The sequence below is a fragment of the Brassica rapa genome, chromosome A01 (assembly GCF_000309985.2).
Source record: "Brassica rapa cultivar Chiifu-401-42 chromosome A01, CAAS_Brap_v3.01, whole genome shotgun sequence".
NCBI classification, from domain to species: Eukaryota; Viridiplantae; Streptophyta; class Magnoliopsida; order Brassicales; family Brassicaceae; genus Brassica; species Brassica rapa.
The window spans coordinates 27,687,869-27,713,738 of NC_024795.2; the positions used below are offsets into that span (position 1 = coordinate 27,687,869).

The window sequence follows — 25,870 nt, forward strand, 5'->3', positions numbered from 1 at the left end:
TTCAGGCTAACTTATTGTGTATAATTATTTTTTTTTATTAATTTAGTTCTTGAATTATTATAATCGAATTCCAGGTTTTATATTGTTTACTTCATGAAGTGAGACTAAACCCCTTAAAGGCTTTGTGCATACAACTTGAGGCAGTCACTGACTCACTGCCTTACTCTTTGTTGACGCCTGTGTTCGACCCTTAGGCCTTCATCAGGGAATGGTCTGAACCCTTTCTGTCTCAACTCAACAAGATCAGCTATGCTCCTCTTTACACATTTGCGACTTGCAAGATGATCCTCTAAAAGCTAGAGCATACTAAAACAAGATTAATTTCATTATGGTTTTGATTAAAAATAATTTAAAATAAACATTGTGTCCATTTTGAGAAAAAAAACACAGTGTCCATTATGATTTTGATCAGCTATGCTGTAGAATTGTCTGTAGTATTTTTTATAGTTATAATAGCATAATTATCCAGCGTTAAAAAAATATTGTGTCCATTTTGAGAAACATATACACTGGTTTCCATATCCATATTTGATGTTATTAGTCACCGGAAAAAAAAAACTTTTTTAAAAATCAGGTAATGGACCAATGGTGGTAGCTTCAAAAAAAACCAACATGCAGTATAATGGTTCATGAAATTGATTCTTAATGACTGTATCAACATACAATTAATATAATGGTTTTTTACAAAGGTTTTGAGGTAGAAAGTAGCATAAACAAGAAAAAAAAAGAGGGAGAAAAGGAGAATGTTGTTATCATTGAGTGAGAGGAACACATTCAAGTTGTATCTCAAGAACACCTCTCTCCACCTTTTGAAGCCTGAGTGATATGTCTTGTTTCACTTTCCCTTCTTCCTGTGAGATTATTCCATCGCTCACCAACGTGTTCTCTTTGCTCGCCACCCAGCTCCCCAGCTGCATCGGCTCTTTAATGCTCGATGTCTCGTAAGCTTTCGCTGCACTCACCAGTGGTTGTATGTCTATCTCTGCCTCCCCCATGAAATCATCTGTCGAGAACGTATCCTTGTCGTATACCAACTGAAAAAACACATGTTAAGAGTTTGGTATAGCTCGTGGTACTAGTTTTAACAACAATCAGTTAATAGTTTGGACCTTTAAGTTAATGAGTTTAAGAACAGAGCTCTCTGTTTCAGTAATTGTTATTATTCTTCAACCCACAAGTTAAAAAGAGATGTGCACTTACCACTTTGAGAGGAGGCATCTGCTCAGGTATAGAAAGCATCAGCGTCTCATTCCACACAGGATTCAAGTTGTTCTTTATTACCCTTGTTTTAACCGACTTCAACAACATAAAGAACAAGACCAGACTTAGTTTACATGACTAGTTTAGTTTTAAGTCACAAGGGTAGAGAAATCTTTTTCAGAGAGCTTACTTGTTGGCCAAGAGTAAGGATAACATAAGGATCACTGGTCATCACATCTCGGACCGCTAAGTTAGTTCCTTTAACCACATTAACCTTAATCAATCCGACAAACTCAATCATACCTGCCTATAAAACACACACCCACAATAACTAACATTAGTAACACTGTATTACCTAAACTAAACATGTATGCATGTATGTAGGTGTAATGGTTGCTTACCAGAGAATTGCTCTTCTTGTGGCCTTTGTGATCAGATTCTCTTCTTCCCCAGCTATTCCTAAATGCATTACCAATACGGTTTTTCGTAGAACGGTGGTTTGCAGAACATAAAGACGGTGTCGAATCATTTATCTTGCTAGGCTGCTGATAAGGGCACAGAGCACAATCTTTTGGGTCCATAAACTGGTGCAGCTCATACTTCTTTCTGCAGATTTCAAGACATAAACAGTGAGATAAACTATACATGCATGAGACTATAACAAACTGTTTATTATTATTGTCACCTGATGAAATCATTGCGTTCATCATTATTGGAATCAGGTTTGGGTTTCTTTAAATGGTCGATGTTGCAAGCTTCGAATCTCTGGTTCACCACAGTGTTTCCACCGTACTCTGCGAGCATATCAACTTGATCATCTGTCCAATCATCTAGCTTAACTGATAAGACCTGTGATTAAATAAAAAAATCGGTTAAAAGGCTCTAGACAAAAAGAAAACATAGAGATGAGAAAGAAAAGTACCTTTGTTATATGAACTCCAAGGCTTCTGTGTACACCAGAACATTTTATGCAGATAAACACACCGAGACTTAACGATCTATAACAACATCAGAGGAAACGAATCAATCCATGAATAGAAGATAATGTAGAAATGCTACACACGTAAATCGATCAACGTACACCCATTTTGGTTCAGGAGATCCACAGTCAGCACAATATTTATTCGCAGGTTGTTTCAGCAACTTCTCTAACCGATCTCGAGGATCTGAAAATGTCAAACAGGACCAAATATGAGACTTGTCTCCAATTAACACTAGCATAATCATCATCTACATCATTAACTTAGAAAAGTTTTAGGTATTATTATTACCAGAAGAAGATGTCTGAAAATCATTTTCAAGAGTCTCGTTTGATGTCTCTAAACATAACAGGTCATATAAGCAAGCATGCGACCCTAAAAACACAAAGACAACATTTGAAACCGTTTTATCATAGGAAAACATTGTAAATATTAATGGGTTTGTGCTGGTTACCAGAAACTTCAAAAGGATTGTCATGTTCTTGGCCGAGAGACATTTCGAACTTAAAGCCGTGACAATGAGAAGATGTTCAGACAAAAAGGTGGGGCATTCAAACAGGTTTTGTCCGAAAGATTTTTCCACAAATCATGACATCCCCTGAAGAGCCATTGCATTGTCAAACAACAAGAATCTGAATTTAAAAAAAACATTAAAAAAAATAACTTGACTTCACCAATGAAAAGTTTATAAAGGATTCGTCGAGGATACCGTAAACAAGGGACAACTACGAAAATCCAAACTCATCAAGGCCTTCCTTCAATGTTCAGTTTCTTGGAAGAACCTAAAAGCTCTGTAGATCAGCTGAATTATTATTATTATATTTTGTAGAAGGCCGAGGAGAACAGGTTATGTTTGAATAATAACACGAGGAGAAGAAAACCTAAACAAAGAAAACAAAAACAAAGTTTCGAAAGGATTTGGAGAAATGATGTCTGAGAAATTACATCATCCTCCAAACAAAGGAGATGGAGAAGCCTATGATTAGGTGTGTTTTATTTGTCGGCCAGAGATGAGATGAGAGGAGATGCACCAATGAGATTTATTTTCCAATTTTTTTTCTGAAATTTTGTAATTGACAATTTGACATGTCATATTATCACCCATTATTACGATATTTATTTATTTACTACTTCTTGATTAGTTTTTGGCAAAACAACGTCACAAATGTCTTAATTTAGAACCACAATTTCAATGATAAACGCACAAATTAAACGTTCTGATTATTGCATGTGCTAATAAAATCAATGATACCAAATTACATTAAATACAGCAAAGTTTTGATTAGTTCGGATTTTCTTCGTGTTACATTTAATTGTGTTGAATATAAACCTAACTTACTGTACACGCATTTATTTGCTACCTTTTCTGGTCAAACAGAAGTTTTTCCGTTGATTTTCTCATAATATGATTCCAAACCAAAACACATTAAAAGTTTAAACAAACTCTATGACAAGATCTCTATCATTTACAACTTTTCAACATTGACAACACCAAAAAAACAGAGCACAATATATAATTGTATCCCAACTATTAACATATAACGAATCCTAAGGACTTCCCACTAATAGTTTAGCATATGATCATCAGGTCTTATACAATCCCACTTCCCATTATAGGTTACTTCTTATAACAAGAGCAAGCAGTTCCATTCATGGATCAATCAATCAGTCAGGAAACCAAATACTCGCATCTACTTCTTTTGGACTTCTCTCATTCATGTACTAATTGCTGTCAAACTGATTTAAAAGGTATGCAACAAGCAAATGGCAAAACTTAACTAATTTGGTCTGGGATGCTCCTAAACAATATATGCTCAGCAAAGATATGGAGAGAGAGAGATAGAAGAGTGAGGACAAACCTGTGCACCAGAAGTTTTGTTAAGAAGCATACATATGACCAGCACCCGCCACGGATCATGCCAATGATCTTCTTGAAGCAGATTACAGTTTTATCATATTTGGGGGCGAATTTGCGATAAAGGCCAATTAATTCGATTAGTTTAGATCTGAACCGTAATTTAATTCAATTAAACCAAATGAACCGGGCTTGCAGGCCTACGGTTTAAACTGGTTCTATATGAGGTCGATCACTGTTGTTGGCCTTTGTCTCCAAGGAAATAAAAAACTTTATAAGCGGCGAGGAACAACCGCAAAATTATTTTCCTACAGAAACACACAGCAAAGAAGTTGTCTGAAAAATTCTCAAAAACAAAAAAAAAAAACTGTTGAAAGATGGCGAGAGAAAATAGTTGTTTGAGTAGAATCGCTGCCGTGGGCGGCGCACTTGGCGGCGTTGTAGGTAAACTTTTCTCCCCCTTTCATTTTCTTTTTCCACTCTGGAAAACCCTTATTTATTTGAAATCTTGTGTATATATATCTCAGGTGATGTTTTTGGAACTTACGAGGCGACTATATTCAAGGTAACATATTTTTCAAGCTTGTAATGAAATATTTTCTGATGAGAAACTGGAAAGAACATTGTTTGATTTTTCTTGTTGAAAACATACTTTCAAGCTCAGTCTTATATGCATTTATGTCACCACCACCATGTTAGAGAATGTTAAGCAATAGTTTGTGTCAAAAGCTTCAGTGATGATGGTTTTCACTTGTTGTGTTTATTTGTGAGCTGGAGAGAATGATAAAGTCTGGAGTCTTGGCATCTTTAAGTTAGATGTCTACGACACCTAGGAATGCTCTTTATAGTGTGAAAACATTCTCGATAGATAATCATTTGTTACTTTAATTTTCTGTAGGTCCCTGGGGGCTGGGCTTATGAATCTAAGGTACTTAGGCCAACCAACTATGTGCAGCTCGGCGGAGGTATTCGGTCTATTCGTATTCCTAGTTGCTGGCCGTTATATACACTGCGGACAATAAGCGTCAAGTTTGTGCCTTGCAAAGTCTCATGGTGAAAGATTTCTGAAAAACATTTAGCTTTTTATTTAATTAGTATTTTGGATGAATTGTCTCATGTGTTTCTGCCGCTATATGAACTTATCATCTCTTGGATTTTGATGCTTGTTATTCATTTTGCCTACTATACTCTTGTTAATGGAAAGATCATGTTACAAAGATCTTAGTTGCAAAATAAAGCATAGAAAGTGGAGTTCAAAGAGCAGATTATTACTTGTCTTAAAGATAATCGTTGTTTTACAACCATATGTGCAACAAAAGAAGTTTTAAACAGTCAAAGTTGATTGATTATTGCACATATACTTAGGAACAAGATACTTAGTAACATCGCTTCCACCTTAATTTGCTAATCCTTAGTTCTGGCTGTATCCTAGAGATTGACTGTGTATAATTTCTTTATCATCTTCCCAAAGTCTGTTTCAGTCATTGGTGTGATCAAAAACTATGGGAGCATATGCCTTACGGTTGGTGTTATAAGATTGCCATAAATCTCTCCGACGCTGAAAGAATAAAACCTTGAAATTGACCTTTGAAACCAACCAAACCTAAAAGTGTGTACCTGAATTGCGTGATACATGTTTCCTCCACGAGCAGAGCCGGCTTTGGACCAAGTAACAAGCATGAATTTCCGGCCGACACATTTATTAATAATTTTTGGCCACAAATTTCAAAATATTGCTTTAACGTACTGGTGAATGCTCCGTACACGGTCTTGGCAGGGGCAACAAAGGTTTGAAAGACCTTTAAACCACATTTCTTCTATTTATTTTTGAAAAGGTGGTCATTTTTTATACTTTTGCTTATAGCTGTCTACACTTATAGGACCAGCTTGGTTGTAGTAATACATTAAAATCATCCCGGAAAACCGGGCATTCAAGTTCGGGTTACAAGTCTGATCAGAACAAAATCTCCCAAATCAATGTATTACAACCTAGCTATATGACCGGCTCTGTCCATGAAACGACATAAACACATCAATCTATTTACACACTATGTGTTAAAATATTATCATCGAATATATAGGCAGTGTTAAAATTAAGTAATGACGATGTTGTCTTGCGTCTTACCGGTGATTTCTAATTCGTCCACTCATGTTTTAATTAATGACGATGTGAAGCGAACTCTTCTTATACTATTCGTCATGGTGGTGTGGGATTTTGCGATAAACTAATGAATAAGATCAAATCTATATTTCGTATATGTATCCAGTTATGAATGGTACGTAAATAGTCATATATAGGTTACTGGTACGTAACTTGTTATTTATAGATTAACGAGACTTCACACTTCATTCAGATATGTTTGATTTACAAAAAAACAAACGTTTTACTATAGAGATAATAGCAAAATGAAATCTATTCAATTTGCAATTGTCCTAATATGATTTTTTTAAGTAGACCATACTGAACGTGTTTTAGTTTTATAAATATTAAAAAACGAAAACTATTGGAAACACAAGTAAAAGTTTCTATATATATTGAATCATATTTATTATTTCTTAGGTTCACATACAAGACTCATTTTGATTATTAAACTAGTTTAAAATATATTTTATTATTATTATCTATATACAGCTTAACACCACATTAACTTCTTGTAAGACAGAAAAGATGATTGGCATTTATACATGTACAATTTTCAAAGCTTTGAAATATCTAAGATTTTTTGAAACTAGAGGAATTTGAAAGTCGTGAATGGATGTGATGATGATATTATAAGGTTGGTGAGAAATAATTGGCTCATAATTCGTAAATAATTGGTTGGAATCATACTTTGCAGTCATATGTAAATTCTAATTAAAACATCTGATTTTCTATCCTAGCCACATGTACTGATCTTGTGCACTAGCTTTTAAAAGTTCATTCATTTTAAGACGCTTCTATTGGTGTATCTATATTATAGTGGGTTCCAAGTTTAATTTGTTTTATTTTCTCACTGTTCTTTTATTCTGCTTATACAATCTATATTATTTATTTATTTTATTTCATTTACGCCGTCTTCAACGTTATTTTTTCTTTCCAAACTTTATCTATAAATTTTTTTTTGTTCTTGTGTTTTACAGTATTCTCCGAATGTTAGATTACTGTTTCTTCGTCCACTATTTATTTATTTAGATATATATGAATTAATTGTTTGATTCTATAAGCTAGTAAGTGAATAATAACATTTTTTTTTCTTAACTGTATTTAGCTGATGATATTTTTCATATCTTTAGTAATTATATCTTTTAAAGTTATATACAAGATCAAGTTAGATTGTGTATTTATCAATCTAACGTTCTTTTGAACATGACAAAGATGAGAGCATATGTTCCTTTGTAAGACATGAACTATGATTTATACTTTAGCAAGTCATGAACACTAAAATAAAAGCTTTTGTTGATCGATTCGAGCTTTTCATTCAAATTGACATATGTATTTTATTTCTAACGAATCAGTTTATTGTTTATATTAAGATTTCATTAGGTTGAATTTATGCACTAAATCATGTTCTATAATTATAACAAATTGGTAAGAGATATCAGGGTATTAGATCTAAAAATTTGATTAAAAATGAGGAAATTGAAAATTTCATTAAACTATACTGTTATTCAATTATATATTTCATTAATTTTAAAAAATTTGTGTTATTGAATTAGGCACTTGTAATCATTCGATGCTTTTAGGCTAGGATTGAAATAGAATTCTTTTATATGATTTATCTGTCAGATATTTACATCAATACTTATGTTGATTACTATAATAAGATAATTATGAAAACATATTTTTTTTTTAAAAAAAACTGTAAAACTATATTATCATCATGATGAATGAAAAAAATATCATTGTCATGATCCATGTTGCAATAGATTGAGAACCATTTTGATTGTTTTCCTCACAAATTAATTCATAAATAATTTATGAATGTTTTTTTAAAACCTTGTATTCAACTTCAGTATTATCTTTTCACTTTAACATAGTAATAGAAAATGATAAAATTTTATTGTTTTTTGTTAACCAATTTTTGATTAGTCAAAGTTTTTTTTCCAAATTTTTAAATAGTTTTTATTCAACCGTTTTCTTGACTTTTTATTAATAAAATATATAAATGGTTAGTTTTTATTTATTTTCATTAGTCAAATTTTATTTGGATATTTGTATAAGAATTATGTAGAAGAATTGTTTTCTATAAAATTTATTTTTATTTCTTTAAAATCTAAAATATAAGAATTACAAAATGAATTAAAATCCTCATCAAATTTTTAAAAATATTTTATTACTTATATTTTTCTCAAAATCATTTGAATTATGTAATTAGGTCAGTGGAGCCGTGGACTCACGTATCTTTTAAGAAAATCCGATAAAATTAAAATCAGTTATGGGATTTCCTTCCGCGATAAGAGAATATTTTCTCTGTTTCTATGTATAAGTAATTTTGAAATATTTTGTTTGTTTCACAATGTAAGTTCTTTTTCAAAATACAATGCAAAAAGTAATATGAGAAAATAATATTTAAATTTGACTCCAAAAAAATGATAAAATAATATTTAAATAAAAAGTTAAAAGCAAGATTATAAGTGTGATTTTTTATCGGTCTTTTTCTCTCTTTAATTAAATTCTAAAGGTATAAATGTGTTTTTCTAAATACTTGTGCTTTTAAACAAAATTACTTATAAATTTATAATTAGAAATATGGAGTATATCCAACGATATTATTACATTGTATCGTTAAAAAAATGTACTTGTCGTTATCTCCATGGAACTTCAGCACGTTTTTGCCTTCTTAATGTTTTAAACTTTTCTAAAAATATGAATTTAAAAGAATTCACGAAAATGATGCAAGTGATTCCAATTTTGTATGAGTTATTTAGGGGAAATGTATACAACAAAATATGATATGCCGAAAGAAAAGCAAGAATTGCAAATTCAGTAAAAAAAGTAACTTTTCTAAAAAAAAAAAAAAAAGGTTAAATAAATATCATTCAATAGGGTGTTTCTTATAAGGATCTAGACAAGCCATTTAGACCCCAAAAAAAAAATTCTAGACAAGGCAATGCATCTTCCTAGTGTTAGCATTCAGTTGACACATCATCCCCAGTTATCCTCAGAAAATATTAGAACTAACACAGAAAACTTCAGAACTGAGAAGTAGACATTATAGTATTCTACGAAGTTCAGTTCCGAACGTTCCAAAATAATTTTCATAAAATTATAAGATAGCCCCTATAAAAATCCGAGACTCACGATTCAACTTCCACCTTTATATCATCTATCTTTCGAGATATATGGATAATGGAGGTAATTGGAATCAACTGTACCTTTATATTTTTGACTGTAAAATTCAAACCGTAGATTTATTTTCTATTTTTTTGCTATGAAAATAAAGCTCTGTACATTGATATTTTAATTTTGTAGAATTTTTTTTGTTGTGAGACTTTTAAAAAAAAAATCGATTAATTGATATATATGACTTTAAATTAAATTTTGGCTATCTATAGCCTCTTCGACCAATCACTTCCAATTTCTTCCTTTCCTACATCTGTCACCCTCGAGATAAACCCGCTTAGTTTCGAGCTTAACCGTAATTCAATTCAATTAATTTCGGTACTAACTTAATAAAAAAGTAAACCAAATAAACCGGGTTTGCAAGCATACGGTTTAGACTGGTTCTTTATGGAAGTCGGTGACTGTTAGCCTTGTCCCGAACGGCAAAAATCCATTGTCCAAGGAAGTAAAAAACTTTATAAGCGGTGAGGACAACCCAAGAAACTATTCTCCGACAGAACACACACAGCGAAGAAGTTGTCTGAAAACCTCTCAAAATCAAAAAAAACTGTTGAAAGATGGCGAGAGAAACTAGTTGTTTGAGCAGAATCGCTGCCGGAACTGCCATCGGCGGCGCACTTGGCGGCGCTGTAGGTAAACTTTCTCTCCCTTTCATTTTCTCTTTTTTTTTCCACTAACCGTAAATCACTATTTCGAGGCGCCTTTTAAAATCTTGTGTGAATTGAATCTCAGGTGCTGTCCATGGAACTTACCAGGCGATTAGGTTGGGGGTAACTACTTTTTTCTACGAACATCTATCTTTTTCAAGCTTGTAATGTAATCTTTTCTGATTAGAAACTGGAAGTAGTAATGAGAGATTTGTCTTGTTGAAAACGTACTTGCCTTTGAACACGACACAGCTCAGTCTTAAGCAATGGTTTGTGTCAAAAGCTTAAGTTGTTATGATGTGTTTGCTCTTGTTTTGTTTATTTGTGAGCTGAAGAGAACAATAAAGTCTGAGTCTTGGCGAGGATATCTTTATATTGTGAAAACAAATTTGGATAGATGATTATCTTGTACTTTAATTCTCTGCAGGTCCCTGGGCTTATGAAGATAAGGTACATAGGGCAAACAACCATTGGCAGCGCAGCGATCTTCGGACTTTTCCTAGGTGCGGGAAGTTTGATACACTGTGGAAAATAAGCGTTGTCAAGTTTGTGGTCTTATGGTGATCTGAAAAACATTTAGCTTTTTATTTGATGAATGTTTTGGATGAATTGTCTCATGTGTTTCTGCCGCTATATGAATTATCATCTTTTGGATTTGGTGCTTGTTATTCGTTCTTTTGCCTACCGTACTCTTGTTAATGGAAAGATCATGTTACAAATATCTTAGTTGCAAAATAATGCATAGAAAGTGGAATTCAAAGAGCATATTATTACTTGTCTTAATTTTACAACCATATGTGCAACAAAAGAAGTTTTAAACAATGGAAGTTGATTGATTATTTACACATCCACATAGGAACAAGATACTTTGTAACATCGCTTCCAGCTTTGCTTATCCTTAGTTCTGGCTGTCCTAGAGATTACCTGTGTAATTTCTTTATCATCTTCCTAAACTCTGTTTCAGTCATTGATGTGATTAAAAACTATGGGAGCATATGCCTTTCGGTTGGTGTTATAAGCTTATTGTATCCATAAGCTCTCTGACGCGCTTAAAGAATAACACCTCCTTAAGAACGTCTAAACATAAACTTTGAAATCAATCAAAACCGTAAAGTGCGTACCTGAGTATCGTGGCACATGTTCCCTCCATGAGATGCCATAAACTCATCAATCTCTTTATACACTATAGTGTTAAGAGCTCATGCATTAGTGGCTCTTCCTGTTAAAATGTTATCATACTCTGATATAGTGGCGATGTTAAACTTTAGTAATGACGATGTTGTATTGCGTCTTCCCGGCGAATTCTCATTCATTCACCCATGCTTGACTTTTAACTAGTGATGTAGTGAAGCGCGCCAACTTTTTATACCATTCGTCCCGGTGATGAGAGATTTCCGATAAACTAACAAATAAGATTATATCTAAACTTAAATTTCGTATCTAGAAAAAAAAAGAAAAAAAAAAGATCATATCTAAATTTCGTGTGTATCCAACAGTGTATAGTACGTAACTAGTTATATATAAGATTAACCATATATCAAATTGCATTCATATATGTTTGATTTACAAAAAAAGAAAGATTTTATTATTAGAGAGAATTGAAACACATTTAAATTTCAGTTGTCCTAATAAGACTTTTAATTTTTTTGACCATGTTAAACATTTTCTAATTTTATAAATATATAAATTTATAAAAGTATAAAAAATATTTAAAACACAAGTAGAAGTATTTATATGCTTTCATACTAAATTTCAAAAGCATGTTTTACTTTATTTCTTAGGTTGACATAGAGTACTTAGGATCTGACTGGTTCAACCGCAGCGGTTACGGTTGCGGTTGCGAGAGTTTGCGGATGCGGGTGGTTGCAGTTTCTAGCGGTTTTAAGAGATTTGTACGACTGGTTATGCGGTTAGAAATTGGTGCGTTTGCGGGATTTTTATGACTGGTTAACTACCAAATGCAGCAGCGGTTAAATAATAAATTAACAATATTTATATTTTATACAATTATAAAAATATCAAAAATAATAATATTATAATAAATATAAAAGTTATATTTAGAAAGTTATACTTTAAATTTTTTTAAAATTATAGAAAATATTTTTATTTTAAAGTTTTATAATATTAATTAAAATATAATAGATATATTTTAGCATTTTTATAATTCTAATTTAATTTTTTTATTGAATATTTTTATTTTTGTATTTATATTGTTTTGGAAAAAAAAAAAATTTTTTTATCCTCTCGTAACCACCCGCAACCGCAAACGCTAGCTGGAACCAGCTTTTGAATTTATGAGGTTCAGAGCGATTTGGAGCGGTTTGGAGCGGTTTGAGCGATTGTTGCAAAACGCCAACAACCGCTACCAACCGCAAAAGCTGCGTTTGCGGGTGGTAGCGGGAAAACCAGTCATACCTTTATTCTAATTATTTGACCAGTTTAGAAAACATATTCTACATATTTTATTACGGTTTATATATAGCTCAACACCACGTAAAATTTTTAAAAGAACAGAAAATATGGTTATCGCTTTTTTTTTTTTTAACAAAAATATGGTTATCACTTATCACTATAAATTATAGAGAAAAAAATAGAGTTGCACTAGGGCCAAAATCATCATCTTCATAAAATTATAAAATTGCCCCATAACAATTCGAGACTCACAAATCAACCCCCACCTTTATAATCTCTCCCTTTCCGACATCTGTCTCTTGACTCTCTTCCTCCTCCAACTACTTCTCTAATCATTCTCTGTTCGACATCGAGACACGCGTTATTCAATTCAAATCACCTCTGGATTCTCATTTCTTTTTTCTCAAAACAAAAAAAAAACTATTTTTAGTCCGTCTATACACTTTTTCCATTTTTAGTTCTCATTGTTCCTCAGACAAAAAAAACATTTTTTCTTCGCTTCAGCTTCTCTGTTTCTGTATTTTTAATTCACAAAAAAAGAAGGAGATAGATAGCGTTTGCAGAACGTGACAGCATTATAATATTAAAAGGTTACAACTTTGATTAAAAGATTTTAAACTCTTTTCCTTTATTTGACGGTGTCATCTTTCAGTTCTCGTGTTTGGTCCGAACTTGACGAAATATCTTAGGACAAGACAAATCTGGAAGAAGGAGACCAGACAAAAGATCCTAAACGATGTTCGGGATCCAAAACAGACGAGACTTAACCATGGAGCTCCAATCCCAAATCCCAATCCTCCGCCCCAGCATCCACGCCCGACGAGCCAACATCGTCGTCAAGTTCCAAGACATGTACTCCTTCACGGTGGAAGGCAACGTCGACGACGTCAACGTCTTAAACGAAGTGAGAGAGAGAGTGAGGAACCAAGGGAGAGTCTGGTGGGCTCTGGAAGCTAGCAAGGGAGCTAACTGGTATCTCCAGCCTGAGATTCTCTTGATCGGCGCGTTGAAGAAAACGTCTCTAAAGATCTCGGCTTTGGCGAATGCGATCACGCTGAAGAGGTTGGTTAGGAAAGGGATACCGCCGGTGTTGAGGCCTAAGGTTTGGTTCTCTGTTTCTGGTGCTGCTAAGAAGAAGTCTACTGTTCCCGAGAGTTATTACAGTGATTTGACTAAGGCTGTTGATGGGATGGTCACGCCTGCGACGTTGCAGATTGATCATGTGAGTTTGAATCTTTATCCAAAGTCTCAAACTTTGTTGAACTTTTGGTTATGGCTTGATTGGGTTTGTTGTAAAGACAACTTAGTATTTTCTGGTAATTTGGGATTGATTTTCTCTGATTTTTTGTTTTTGTGTTAGGATTGATTTGGTCTGTTTGCTTTAGATCTCATTCTTTGAAAACACTATCAAAGCCTATCTCTTCTTGTAGTATTGTGTGATGGTCATAGAAGACTACTTCATATGTTGTGTGCTATGAATAGTTCATTTTCACCACTCTGATCTTGGCATTTTGCCTCTCAGACATTGTTTTGAGGGTTTTAGGATGGATGTTGGCTGGAGGGGTGCGGTTTCATTTCCATATGCTTTGATTGTTCTCCATATAAGAGTCTTTATGCTGCTATGTCACTGTTTGATTGATGGTTATTCGAGATTATGTGATGTGATAAGTTGATTCAGTTATCTTTGAGTGCAACCTCCTCTTATCTCTCTTATACTACTATTGTGTGATGGTCATAGAAAACTATATGTTATGTGCTATGAATAGTTGATTTTCACTCCTCTAATCTTGACACTTTACCTCTTAGACACTCTTTTGAGTGTTTTAGGATTTGATGTTGGCTGCAGACAACCAAGAAGCTCGGTTTCATTTCCATAGATTTTTGTTGTTCTAGTTCAGTTTTGTGTTCAGGCAACTTATATTATGCTGCTATACTACTGTTTACATGATGGTCATTCAAGTTGATTCCGTTATCTTTTGAGTGCAACCTCCTCGGATCTTCTCATTATTTGCCTTTGACATTGTGAATCCACGCTTGCAGGATCTGCCAAGGACTTTCCCTGGCCATCCGTGGTTAGACACTCCTGAAGGTCATGCTGCTCTACGGCGTGTACTTGTTGGGTATTCATTTCGAGATTCTGATGTTGGCTATTGTCAGGTAACACACTATATCCTGTTTCCATATCCATTGTGCGTTTTGTAATCTTAATCAATGCTGTTTTTTTTGTTGTTGTTGTTGCAGGGACTAAACTATGTTGCGGCGTTACTATTACTTGTGATGAAGACAGAAGAAGACGCGTTCTGGATGCTAGCTGTTCTTTTGGAAAACGTATTAGTCCGTGACTGCTACACAACCAACTTGTCTGGATGCCATGTTGAGCAGAGGGTTTTCAAAGATTTGCTTGCCCAAAAATGTCCAAGGTAAGTCTTCCTTTCCTTCTCGGTTCTTTAATGCTGAGCTTATCAAATTGTTAACACATTGTGTTTTTGCAGAATAGCTACTCATCTTGAGGATATGGGCTTTGATGTTTCCCTTGTAGCCACGGAATGGTTCCTATGCCTCTTCTCCAAAAGCCTTCCTTCTGAGGTTTATAAGAAAGAGCTATGTTATTAAATTGTATTTGGCTTCTAAGCTTTGCATTTTATTGAGGATACATTGAACTTTTTGTTTGCAGACAACTCTAAGACTGTGGGATGTACTTTTCTATGAAGGAGCAAAGGTTCTTTTCCACGCAGCTTTGGCCATATTCAAGGTTCTTTACTTCTCTTCCTCCTTAAGATTAAGTATCATCTCACTAATCTCTCTCTTTCATTTGCAGATGAAAGAAAACGAGTTGCTTATGACTCACCAGGTCGGTGATGTAATCAACATAATACATACCACCTCACACCAGCTCTTTGACCCTGATGAGTTACTAACGGTAAGCCTTTTTTGCTCTCGTCCAAAGAAATTAAGCTAGTTTATGTATTCAAGATTCATAATCTTTATTTTTTTAGGTGGCGTTTGAGAAGATTGGATCGATGACTACAAACACAATATCTAAGCAGAGGAAGAAGCAGGAACCGGCAGTGATGGCAGAACTTGACCAGAGACTTAGGAGACTCAACTCTCTTAAAGAAACTGGTAAGAACACATAAACAGAAAGAAACAAGTGTTGGTTTGTGAGAAGATGAGTGAGCCATAAAGTGTACAAGGAGGAGAGTCCAATGGCTTATATATATGCTCACCCCTCTTGATGGTCCTTTTATTCTTCTTCTTTTGCTAAAGTAAATAAAATAGGATTTTTTTTTTTAATTTTGAGAGCAAAACAAAAAAAGACCAACAAGATCCATTTTCTGATATGGTAAATGTCAAAGTTTCATCCATTTCAATACTCTGCTTCACAGTAAAGTGTTCTTCCCAAAACTATTTCTTCATAACAAAAAAAAGTATACACAACTTGTAAAGCAGATGATACATGAGGATTAGACTTCAAAAGAAGATATTCAAACTCATCTCTCCAGACAATTAGTCACATTATACATCTCAGGACCCAAACACATGTTAAGAAGTGGAAAGAGAAACAGATTTGAGAACAAACACACATACTGATTTTCCAACGGCATTACTAAAAATCAAGATCAAAGAGGAAAGAAACTATCTGTCGTTCTTGTTCTACGATAATCGGTAAAACGATTCACAATAACATGCTCAAAGATATAAAAAAGGAGATGGGGAGTGAAACAAAACACAACTTCTACTGGCAACACTTCATCTCAGGAGAATTTGTTCTTGAGTTTCATTTCAAACAGCAGGCCATTCTTTACGGATGTCAAAGCTGTAGTTGATCTCCAAGTAGCACTTGTTATCATCATCAAGAAACTGAAACAAGACAAGTAACTTTTAAGTATCTAGACAAGACACCACCAAAGAAGATCTATCACAGAGTTAGATATACTATCTGACCTTAGTTCTAGCAGAATAAGATCCTCGAGCAAACATTCCAGAAGGAGTGGTCTCTTCAGGCATCACGTGGTTGTATGGCTCCAGCTGAGGACTAAAGGTTCCAAGCATTTCCTTTCCTCTGTCCACTGAATCCACATTAAAAAAGGAATTTGATCACATTCATTGTCAGAGAATTTAAGACAAACTTGTGTGTTGTCGTTTTATTACCTTTAACACCGGTCTTCCAAACGGTATTGGTGTACCTAAGACCAGAGACAATGTTGTTGTTAACCTGAAATGTGAATTTCAAACAGTACCTGCTCCCTTCTTTCAAAGTAAACCACATCCCCTTTGGGTTTCCATTCTCAGGTACCATAAGAACAATGTCTGGTCTTCCAGGGGATAAGATTACCAGGCTAATGATCCTCACTTCAGGGTCAAGTGTCTCTGCACATATTAAAAAGACACAAAATTCTATTAAAAATCCATAAAAGAACAAAAAAATCTAAAAATCACTCAAGAAAATGTATAATCAAGCAAGATCTTGTCCAAATATAGAGTCTGATCCCAACTATTCACATGAATCAATCATTTCCAAAATTAATTAAAAAAACAGTAAACCGCTCCCGGCGAAGGAATGTTAAGTTACTGGTGGCCACACGTTAGGAATATCTGAGTGTAGCCGGATTCGAACTCAGCATCGCTCAGCGACACTGGAACACCATGCTACCACCCGACCACTAAGGCGTAGTTATTTCCAAAATTATTATAATTATTAAAAAGTTTGCATTTTTAAAAACAGACCTCCAATGTTGGTGACATCAACACTTCCAAGAAGCTGTTCCTTCCACTTCCTCAGACTCTCATCATCCTATAAATTCAGATTCATCAAGAGAATTCTTACAAAAAAAAAATATAATTTGGAAAAAAATATATAATTTGGAAAAAGGTAGCAACTTTGTCCTTCTCAAGATGCTCCTTGATAGTGTACTGAGGACCCAAATGTAATTTGGAATCGTCTTCTTCTTCTTCTTCCGTAACGCAGAGAGAAGACTCGCTCATCTGTCTCCCCACGGATCCAACACCCTCGTCGTCCGACGCCGTTTTGGACGTGTTTCCGTTCTCTTCATTGTTCTTGTTGTTGTTGTCCATGTCTCTGGAACCAGATACAGCTCCAGATACCAAAGACAGGATCTCGCTTCAAAGCGTAGAGAATATTTACAATGGGTATCGATCTAATCAAAGAGGAGAGAAGAGAATGGGAACAAAGTTTACGGATTTTTTGGTTTGTGATAACGGGAAAGAGGAGGAGATGAAAGAGTCATGTGGTGATCCGAGTTATAGGCGAGAGAGAGAGAATGTTAAGAGAGATCGTGAAAGTCACTAACGAGAATTCCGACAAAAGCATAGTATTTGTTTAGAACATAAGCCTCGAACCACGACAAGACAAATCTGTAATCTCTTTTTATGTTTTTATTATCTTTAAAATTAAATATTTATCTCTCACGGATAATGATTTCATTCGACCGATGGTATTACCCGGTTTGATATTGGAACCTAGCTCGTTGGTATGATGAGGGCATCTGTTTTGGTGTCCATTTTTTCTGTCTCTCCAACAATAACATCAAATCTTGCACCAAAAACAATATTATATATTATTTGATGTATTCAGTTTTAAAATTTTTATATTTTTATTATTTGTAATTGATAAATTATAATTTTGTTATATTTAAATTATATTTATATTTTATTATTTGTAAGTGATAAATAATAATAGTTATTTATTAATTTATTTTGAATAAAATAATAAAATTAAAAATTAATTATATGAAAATAAATTAAAAATACAAATAATATAATATTATTTATGTTTAATTACAAATTTGATAGTAATTGATCTATATTATTAAATGATACATATAAAAATGTATTTTAGGAATTTTGTATGATGAATATTATCACACCAAATGTAAAAATAAATTTAAAACAAAAATAATATAATATATTTATGTTTAATTACAAATTTGATAGTAATTAAATTATATTTTTAAATGAAACATATTAAAATATGTATTTTAAAGATTTGGTGTGATGAATAGTGTTATATCAAATTTGGTGTAACACTATTCACATTACACTGAATTTGGTGAATTTGGTGAAATAGTGTCAAATTTGGTGTTTTGTTGGAGATGAAATCACACCAAATTTGGTGTTTCGGTGTCTTGTTGGAGATGGTTTTTTGAACTATATTCATTATTTTGTGTTTGACAAAAAAAAATTCATCATTTTGTAAAAATAAATAAATCTAGTAGTGCCGAGAGAACGAAAAATTCCAAGACTATTATGTTTTACAAAGACATTGAGATCGAGTGGTGGTAATTATACTATTGTTCTGGCTCATGTGGATATTTTACTTTTATTATACATGCATGGTAAATATTCTACTAACCAAGTATTCAGTAGCTCAGATGGTTAAATTTTTAGGTTCAAAATATTTATATATATACATATATATATATATATTCTACTAATTTATCTAACTGATCTATTTTACTTTGTTTAATTACATAATTTGGCTAAAAATTAACCTGCCAAAAAATGAACGTATCATAAGAAATGCTATAAACATGCAAGAGTGGAACAATTCAAATTCGTCTAAAAATTAAAAGGCTAGCTTCTCGAAATAAAATTTTAACCTATACATCCTTAAAAATGGGTCAAACAATCTATAAATAAACTAGACGTTGAGAGAAAAATGGACCTTAAAATAACTCCATTTAAGGCACTATATAAAGCAGCAGGTGCGTAGTAAAAATCTCAGAAAACAAAATTAAAAAACAATAAAAAATAAAAATAAATAAATAAAAATGGGTTCATATTTGGGAATCTATACAATTTTGGTTCTATGTTTGCTAGGATATTCGGCCAATGCTGAGGTGTTCACTGCTGGTGGTCCTCCAAATTCTGATATTACCGCGGTTAGTATCTTCACTTGTTTTTTATTGCTTGCATTCCAATCAATATGTAAACCATTTCTTATATTAACATGCTCGTGGGAGCTATTGTTGCAGGCAGTTCTTAAAGCATTCACATCGGCATGTCAAGCTCCGGCACCAAGCCAGGTGCTGATCCCAAAAGGTGACTTCAAGCTTGGTGAGACCGTGATGACTGGTCCATGCAAATCTCCAATCGAGTTCACCTTGCAAGGCAACGTGAAAGCTGACGGTGGCTCTACCCAGGGAAAGGATAGATGGGTTGTGTTCGAAAAAATTAATGGTTTTAAGTTGAACGGAGGTGGAACATTTGACGGTGAAGGCAATGCAGCTTGGAAAGCCAATAACTGCCACAAGACTTTTGAGTGCAAGAAACTTCCCATCGTAGGTGTTTCTGTCTTTAATATATTAACACCAATGGCTTTTTTTAAAGATGATATAATTCAGTGATGCATGCTATCTTTCAGAGTGTAAGGTTTGATTTTGTGGATAACGCTGAGATAAAAGACATAACCTCATTAGATGCCAAAAACTTCCACTTCAACGTTATCAGCGGCAAGAACATGACCTTTGATAACATCAAGATCATCGCTCCAGCTGAAAGCCCCAACACTGACGGTATCCATTTGGGAAGATGTGAGGGAGTCAAGATCCTCAACACTAAGATCGCCACAGGAGATGACTGCATCTCCGTGGGAGATGGGATGAAGAATCTCCTCATTGAGAAAGTTGTGTGCGGTCCAGGACACGGAATCAGTGTTGGAAGCCTTGGAAGGTACGGATGGGAGCAAGATGTCACTGACATTAACGTTAAGAACTGTACCCTCGAGGGAACCGACAACGGTCTGAGGATCAAGACATGGCCATCTGCCGCTTGCACCACCACTGCTGCCGGTATTCATTTTGAGGATATCATCCTTAACAAAGTTAGCAACCCAATCCTCATCGACCAGGAGTACTGCCCTTGGAACCAATGCAACAAGAACGTAAGTATCTTTTATTAGATTCTATGTCTTGCCACTATCACCGTATTCTATGAAATTGGATAAATTGGCTCAGCAAACATATTATTCTGATGGTTTTCTAGATATTTAGCATTCACCATTTTGGTTGAGGTTACATATATATGATTATGATTCCCAAAGTTTTTTTCTATTTGCAGAAACCATCAACAATTAAGCTGGTGGACATTACCTTCAGGAATATTAGAGGAACATCAGGGAACAAGGACGCAGTGAAACTATTGTGCAGCAAGGGACATCCATGTGAGAACGTTGAGATTGGAGACATTAACATTGACTACACAGGACCTGACGGTCCACCCACTTTCGAGTGCACAAACGTCACACCTAAGCTTGTGGGAACCCAGAACCCAAAGGCTTGCGTTGGACCTGTGGTCAAGGCTCCTGGCAAAGAGTAAAATGCTGAAGCTCATATCAACACACTAGGGAATTCCACCTCCAATTTTGTTTATTCTTTTTCTAATCCTTTTTCAAGTCACATATGGGTGAGTTTTAGAAAACTGTAACAAAAAAAAATGTATATTCGATGCCAACACATATGTGTGAGTGCATAATGATGTAATTAATAAGACTAAATTATATATTCTGCGTAAGTGCGTATGATTGTTTCTTTTTAAAATATTAATATGCGCGGTAAGTTGTATACACTTCAATCTTAATTTTGTTTTCTTTTCCGAATCTTAAAATTATTTAACAAGATCTGATTTCAATCTTAAGATTAATTTAACTAATACAGTATTAGTTTTTTTTTTTTGAGAACTCATTTTAAACTAGAACTCAAATCATTTCAATAATAGTTCACTAACATATAGTATTCTTTCCAAGTTATACTGAACTAGAACTCAAAGATACACTTGTTCATACATAACCGATGCAAGCATTTGGACAACGAAACATGACATCGTCATAAGTACACTGATTGGAAATGTAATTTTCAATCAAACTTTTGCTCTTTGCTTATGATCTCATTGGAAAAAATTTAACTTGATAATATGAGGTGCATAGTCTTCATCTCTACTTTGGTTCAATGCTCCTTAATCATGTTGGATACTTTTTTAGGCTTCAATATAAAAAAGAAGTTCGGACAAATTTATTGATATTTCTAGTAATATTACTTCTATGATATTGGTACTTCAAAAGAATTATGAGTTATTATAGAAACTAGGTTAAGATCCATGTTTTGCGCATGATGAATTTTATGTATACAAATGATATTTTTTTTATTTTTATTATTTATTTTGTGTTTATTTACTTCATATTTATATAATTAAATTAGAGTAAACATATAAATCAAAACTATACATCCTTTTATTTATATTTTTTTTATAAATAAATCAAAACAATCATTTTATTTATTTTATATGAAATATAATTAATTTGAATGATAATGACATAGATATCTAGTAAAATTTAATATAACTTATTAATTGAGATTTCCTACTCATAAAATTTTATTAACATTTATATATATATATTGCTGTAAAAAAAATTAAACCATCAATTACAAAACTTTCAATGTGAGATTTATTTTAATACAAATTTTTAAATTAAAATATTAAGGTCTCAATACTTTTAAAATGTAAATTTTGAAATTAACATGTTTATGTATTTTTATATGGTATATAGTTTAATTTAAACGATATTAGGATATATATATATATATATATATATATTTATATTTATATTTATATTTAATATGAATATCTATTAAATGAGACTTTATATTCATACAATTTTATGATAATTTTGTATCTTGTTATAATAAAAAAAAGTAGATAAACCATTGATTACAAAATTTCAATGTGGGCTTTTAACTTTTTTAGTAATTTATAGTTTTTTTAAATTCATAATATAACATATAAGAAAAAGTCTATATTTTAATCATATGGTTAATGTGATTGTATAATTACTTTTAATAATATGAAATTAAACAAAATCGATGGAGGTTACAAAAATTGTTATCAAATCTTTATTATTCATAATCATTAATTTTCGTATATATGGTAGTCGTATTAGGTAATTTCGTAACTTTTATTTAGATAAATAATGTAAAATATTCTTTTTAATATTACTAATCAATCTGATAGTTAGTTTAATAATAAAATATAATATATATTTAGATAGACCATCTATTTTTTCTAAGGATCCTAAGCATCATTGTTGTATTGATACGTGGATACAAAAAAAATGTTGCAATGCTTTTCAATTATATATAAAGGATTATGTGGTTGAAAGAAATAAAAAAAAAAGTGCAATGCAGTTAAGTAATGAGGAACGATTAATTTTTGTTATTAAAAGACGGAAGTCACGAACCACATTAATTAAAGTCATCGATTACTGACTGACCAAGCAAAGATTAAAAATAAATTTTTTTTTGAAACCAGATTAAAAAGAAATTGACAACAAACATACATATATTAACGCATAAAGTTACAAAATACATATACATATTTGACAAACAATAATAGAAACGACGAAATACAAACAAACACCTAAAACAATTAATTTTCAAATACAGTCCAGCTTCTCCGAAAGTCGTCTCGTTTGCTTTTGAAATGCTCTTTTTTAACTTAGTCATAAACATCTTCATCTTTATAACAATAATTATTTCTTTTATGAACTGGTTTGCCTTTTTCCCTTCATGATATTGGGTTCAATAGTTCCAACTTTTGCCTTTTGAATTGTGTAAATCTATTTCACTATTTGTTGACCATTTGCAATTCTTGCTTTTTTTTTTTTTTTTTTTGTCACTCTTGCTTTTCTTTCATCATATCATTTTTTGTTGTATACATTTCCCTTGAATGATGACTAACTTATACAAAATTGGAATCACTTGCATCATTTTCGTGGATTCTTTTAAACCCACTATTTTAATAGCAAATAGTTACTTCTGCCTGACTACAAGAACCTATTTAATCACAGATGATGACGAGCCCCATTCCAACATGTTGAAATGTATAGTCTTGGCACTTGAACATAGTTCATGCGTTTTTTGTCAATATATCATTATTCTCTGATCATCCCTTTTGTTACATAGACGTTGTTATTGTCAGTGCCAACCATTATTCCGATAGTTTTTTCATGTGGTGTAGTAATTTTTCTAAACGAAGCAATTAACAATTTTGAAAACCAACCAATGCTAACGTCCATATATATTTTCCGCAGCCTGCACAACAGGATTATCAGAACGTAAATCTCCTGAATTTCTTTAAGTTCTAGTACCTTATAAAATTCTACTAACAATTTGATATCTTTTTTAGATGGTGTAAATGTAATAACATAAGTTGGCTAGAAACTAACCTCCCAAAAATGGAGGTATCATGCAAATGCTATAAACACGAGTGGAACAAGTCTTATGCCTAACAATTGAACGCTAATTTCCCAAAATTAAATTAACCTAGCTAATACTTCCTTAAAACTGGGTCAAACATTCTAAAAAATGAGACGTTGGGAGAAAGTATGGGCCTTCAACATATCTCTCCATTTAAGGCACTATATAAAGCAGCAGGTGCGTAGTAAAAATCTCAGAAAACAAAATTAAAAAACAATAAAAAATAAAAATAAATAAATAAAAATGGGTTCATATTTGGGAATCTATACAATTTTGGTTCTATGTTTGCTAGGATATTCGGCCAATGCTGAGGTGTTCACTGCTGGTGGTCCTCCAAATTCTGATATTACCGCGGTTAGTATCTTCACTTGTTTTTTATTGCTTGCATTCCAATCAATATGTAAACCATTTCTTATATTAACATGCTCGTGGGAGCTATTGTTGCAGGCAGTTCTTAAAGCATTCACATCGGCATGTCAAGCTCCGGCACCAAGCCAGGTGCTGATCCCAAAAGGTGACTTCAAGCTTGGTGAGACCGTGATGACTGGTCCATGCAAATCTCCAATCGAGTTCACCTTGCAAGGCAACGTGAAAGCTGACGGTGGCTCTACCCAGGGAAAGGATAGATGGGTTGTGTTCGAAAAAATTAATGGTTTTAAGTTGAACGGAGGTGGAACATTTGACGGTGAAGGCAATGCAGCTTGGAAAGCCAATAACTGCCACAAGACTTTTGAGTGCAAGAAACTTCCCATCGTAGGTGTTTCTGTCTTTAATATATTAACACCAATGGCTTTTTTTAAAGATGATATAATTCAGTGATGCATGCTATCTTTCAGAGTGTAAGGTTTGATTTTGTGGATAACGCTGAGATAAAAGACATAACCTCATTAGATGCCAAAAACTTCCACTTCAACGTTATCAGCGGCAAGAACATGACCTTTGATAACATCAAGATCATCGCTCCAGCTGAAAGCCCCAACACTGACGGTATCCATTTGGGAAGATGTGAGGGAGTCAAGATCCTCAACACTAAGATCGCCACAGGAGATGACTGCATCTCCGTGGGAGATGGGATGAAGAATCTCCTCATTGAGAAAGTTGTGTGCGGTCCAGGACACGGAATCAGTGTTGGAAGCCTTGGAAGGTACGGATGGGAGCAAGATGTCACTGACATTAACGTTAAGAACTGTACCCTCGAGGGAACCGACAACGGTCTGAGGATCAAGACATGGCCATCTGCCGCTTGCACCACCACTGCTGCCGGTATTCATTTTGAGGATATCATCCTTAACAAAGTTAGCAACCCAATCCTCATCGACCAGGAGTACTGCCCTTGGAACCAATGCAACAAGAACGTAAGTATCTTTTATTAGATTCTATGTCTTGCCACTATCACCGTATTCTATGAAATTGGATAAATTGGCTCAGCAAACATATTATTCTGATGGTTTTCTAGATATTTAGCATTCACCATTTTGGTTGAGGTTACATATATATGATTATGATTCCCAAAGTTTTTTTCTATTTGCAGAAACCATCAACAATTAAGCTGGTGGACATTACCTTCAGGAATATTAGAGGAACATCAGGGAACAAGGACGCAGTGAAACTATTGTGCAGCAAGGGACATCCATGTGAGAACGTTGAGATTGGAGACATTAACATTGACTACACAGGACCTGACGGTCCACCCACTTTCGAGTGCACAAACGTCACACCTAAGCTTGTGGGAACCCAGAACCCAAAGGCTTGCGTTGGACCTGTGGTCAAGGCTCCTGGCAAAGAGTAAAATGTTGAAGCTCATATCAACACACTAGGGCTTCCACATCCAATTTTGTTTATTCTTTTTCTAATTCTTTTTCAAGTCACGTAAGGAGACTTTTACAAAGCTGTAACAAAAAAAATGTTTCTATCGATGCCAACACATAATGTGTGAGTGCATTATGATTTAATAAAACTAAAAAGATTTATCTATCTTTTCTACACATATATGATTTTCTTTTTTTATAACATGCTTAATTTTCTTTTAAAAATTCTTATTAATTGACAATAAGTGTTCTGATCCATGTCTATTTTTATTTGATGGTTGCCAGGAACCAATCACTGTAAATAGTTATTCTTATCGCGAATCGAATTATGGTGACGGAAGTTACAGCCACAATTCATTTACCAGTAGAGTTGAT

The 25,870-nt window shown here is 33.5% G+C and overlaps 6 protein-coding genes across 8 annotated transcripts; 4 read left to right on the plus strand and 2 right to left on the minus strand.

The window, feature by feature from the left end:
• Window positions 1-613: 613 nt before the first annotated feature.
• Window positions 614-3,228, minus strand: LOC103848951 (probable ADP-ribosylation factor GTPase-activating protein AGD11). Of its 3 annotated transcripts, none has more exons than XM_009125785.2 (10): window positions 2,890-3,223; window positions 2,635-2,812; window positions 2,472-2,555; window positions 2,282-2,366; window positions 2,123-2,198; window positions 1,886-2,049; window positions 1,602-1,806; window positions 1,391-1,507; window positions 1,201-1,296; window positions 614-1,034 (listed from the first exon to the last, which is right to left on the minus strand). In XM_009125785.2, exons 2-10 carry the CDS (start codon window positions 2,675-2,677, stop codon window positions 753-755), a joined length of 1,152 nt encoding a protein of 383 aa, XP_009124033.1. In that variant the 5' UTR covers window positions 2,678-2,812; window positions 2,890-3,223; the 3' UTR covers window positions 614-752. The 3 variants fall into 3 exon arrangements, with proteins under 3 accessions (XP_009124033.1, XP_009124041.1, XP_033147057.1); XM_009125793.2 differs by having other exon boundaries at window positions 753-1,034; window positions 2,635-2,778; window positions 2,890-3,226; XM_033291166.1 differs by lacking the exon at window positions 2,472-2,555 and having other exon boundaries at window positions 753-1,034; window positions 2,890-3,228.
• A 6,520-nt stretch (window positions 3,229-9,748) lies between these two features.
• On the plus strand, window positions 9,749-10,726 carry LOC103848973. Its single transcript, XM_009125807.3, has 3 exons — window positions 9,749-9,991; window positions 10,091-10,128; window positions 10,433-10,726. Exons 1-3 carry the CDS (start codon window positions 9,916-9,918, stop codon window positions 10,538-10,540), a joined length of 222 nt encoding a protein of 73 aa, XP_009124055.1. The 5' UTR covers window positions 9,749-9,915; the 3' UTR covers window positions 10,541-10,726.
• A 1,892-nt stretch (window positions 10,727-12,618) lies between these two features.
• On the plus strand, window positions 12,619-15,788 carry LOC103848984 (TBC1 domain family member 2B). The gene is made up of 8 exons (XM_009125820.3): window positions 12,619-13,007; window positions 13,070-13,639; window positions 14,458-14,574; window positions 14,659-14,837; window positions 14,910-15,003; window positions 15,092-15,169; window positions 15,236-15,337; window positions 15,414-15,788. The coding sequence occupies exons 2-8, from the start codon at window positions 13,154-13,156 to the stop codon at window positions 15,552-15,554; spliced, it is 1,197 nt and encodes a 398-aa protein (XP_009124068.2). The 5' UTR covers window positions 12,619-13,007; window positions 13,070-13,153; the 3' UTR covers window positions 15,555-15,788.
• Window positions 15,789-15,965: 177 nt separating this feature from the next.
• Window positions 15,966-17,787, minus strand: LOC103849001 (rho GDP-dissociation inhibitor 1). Its single transcript, XM_009125831.2, has 5 exons — window positions 17,299-17,787; window positions 17,146-17,212; window positions 16,570-16,788; window positions 16,363-16,487; window positions 15,966-16,278 (listed from the first exon to the last, which is right to left on the minus strand). The coding sequence occupies exons 1-5, from the start codon at window positions 17,491-17,493 to the stop codon at window positions 16,201-16,203; spliced, it is 684 nt and encodes a 227-aa protein (XP_009124079.2). The 5' UTR covers window positions 17,494-17,787; the 3' UTR covers window positions 15,966-16,200.
• Window positions 17,788-19,153: 1,366 nt separating this feature from the next.
• LOC103849010 (polygalacturonase) lies at window positions 19,154-20,949 on the plus strand. Its single transcript, XM_009125838.3, has 4 exons — window positions 19,154-19,319; window positions 19,413-19,718; window positions 19,802-20,320; window positions 20,497-20,949. The coding sequence occupies exons 1-4, from the start codon at window positions 19,209-19,211 to the stop codon at window positions 20,752-20,754; spliced, it is 1,194 nt and encodes a 397-aa protein (XP_009124086.1). The 5' UTR covers window positions 19,154-19,208; the 3' UTR covers window positions 20,755-20,949.
• Window positions 20,950-23,876: 2,927 nt separating this feature from the next.
• Window positions 23,877-25,658, plus strand: LOC103849020 (polygalacturonase). Its single transcript, XM_009125846.3, has 4 exons — window positions 23,877-24,041; window positions 24,135-24,440; window positions 24,524-25,042; window positions 25,219-25,658. Exons 1-4 carry the CDS (start codon window positions 23,931-23,933, stop codon window positions 25,474-25,476), a joined length of 1,194 nt encoding a protein of 397 aa, XP_009124094.1. The 5' UTR covers window positions 23,877-23,930; the 3' UTR covers window positions 25,477-25,658.
• The last annotated feature ends 212 nt before the right edge of the window (window positions 25,659-25,870 follow it).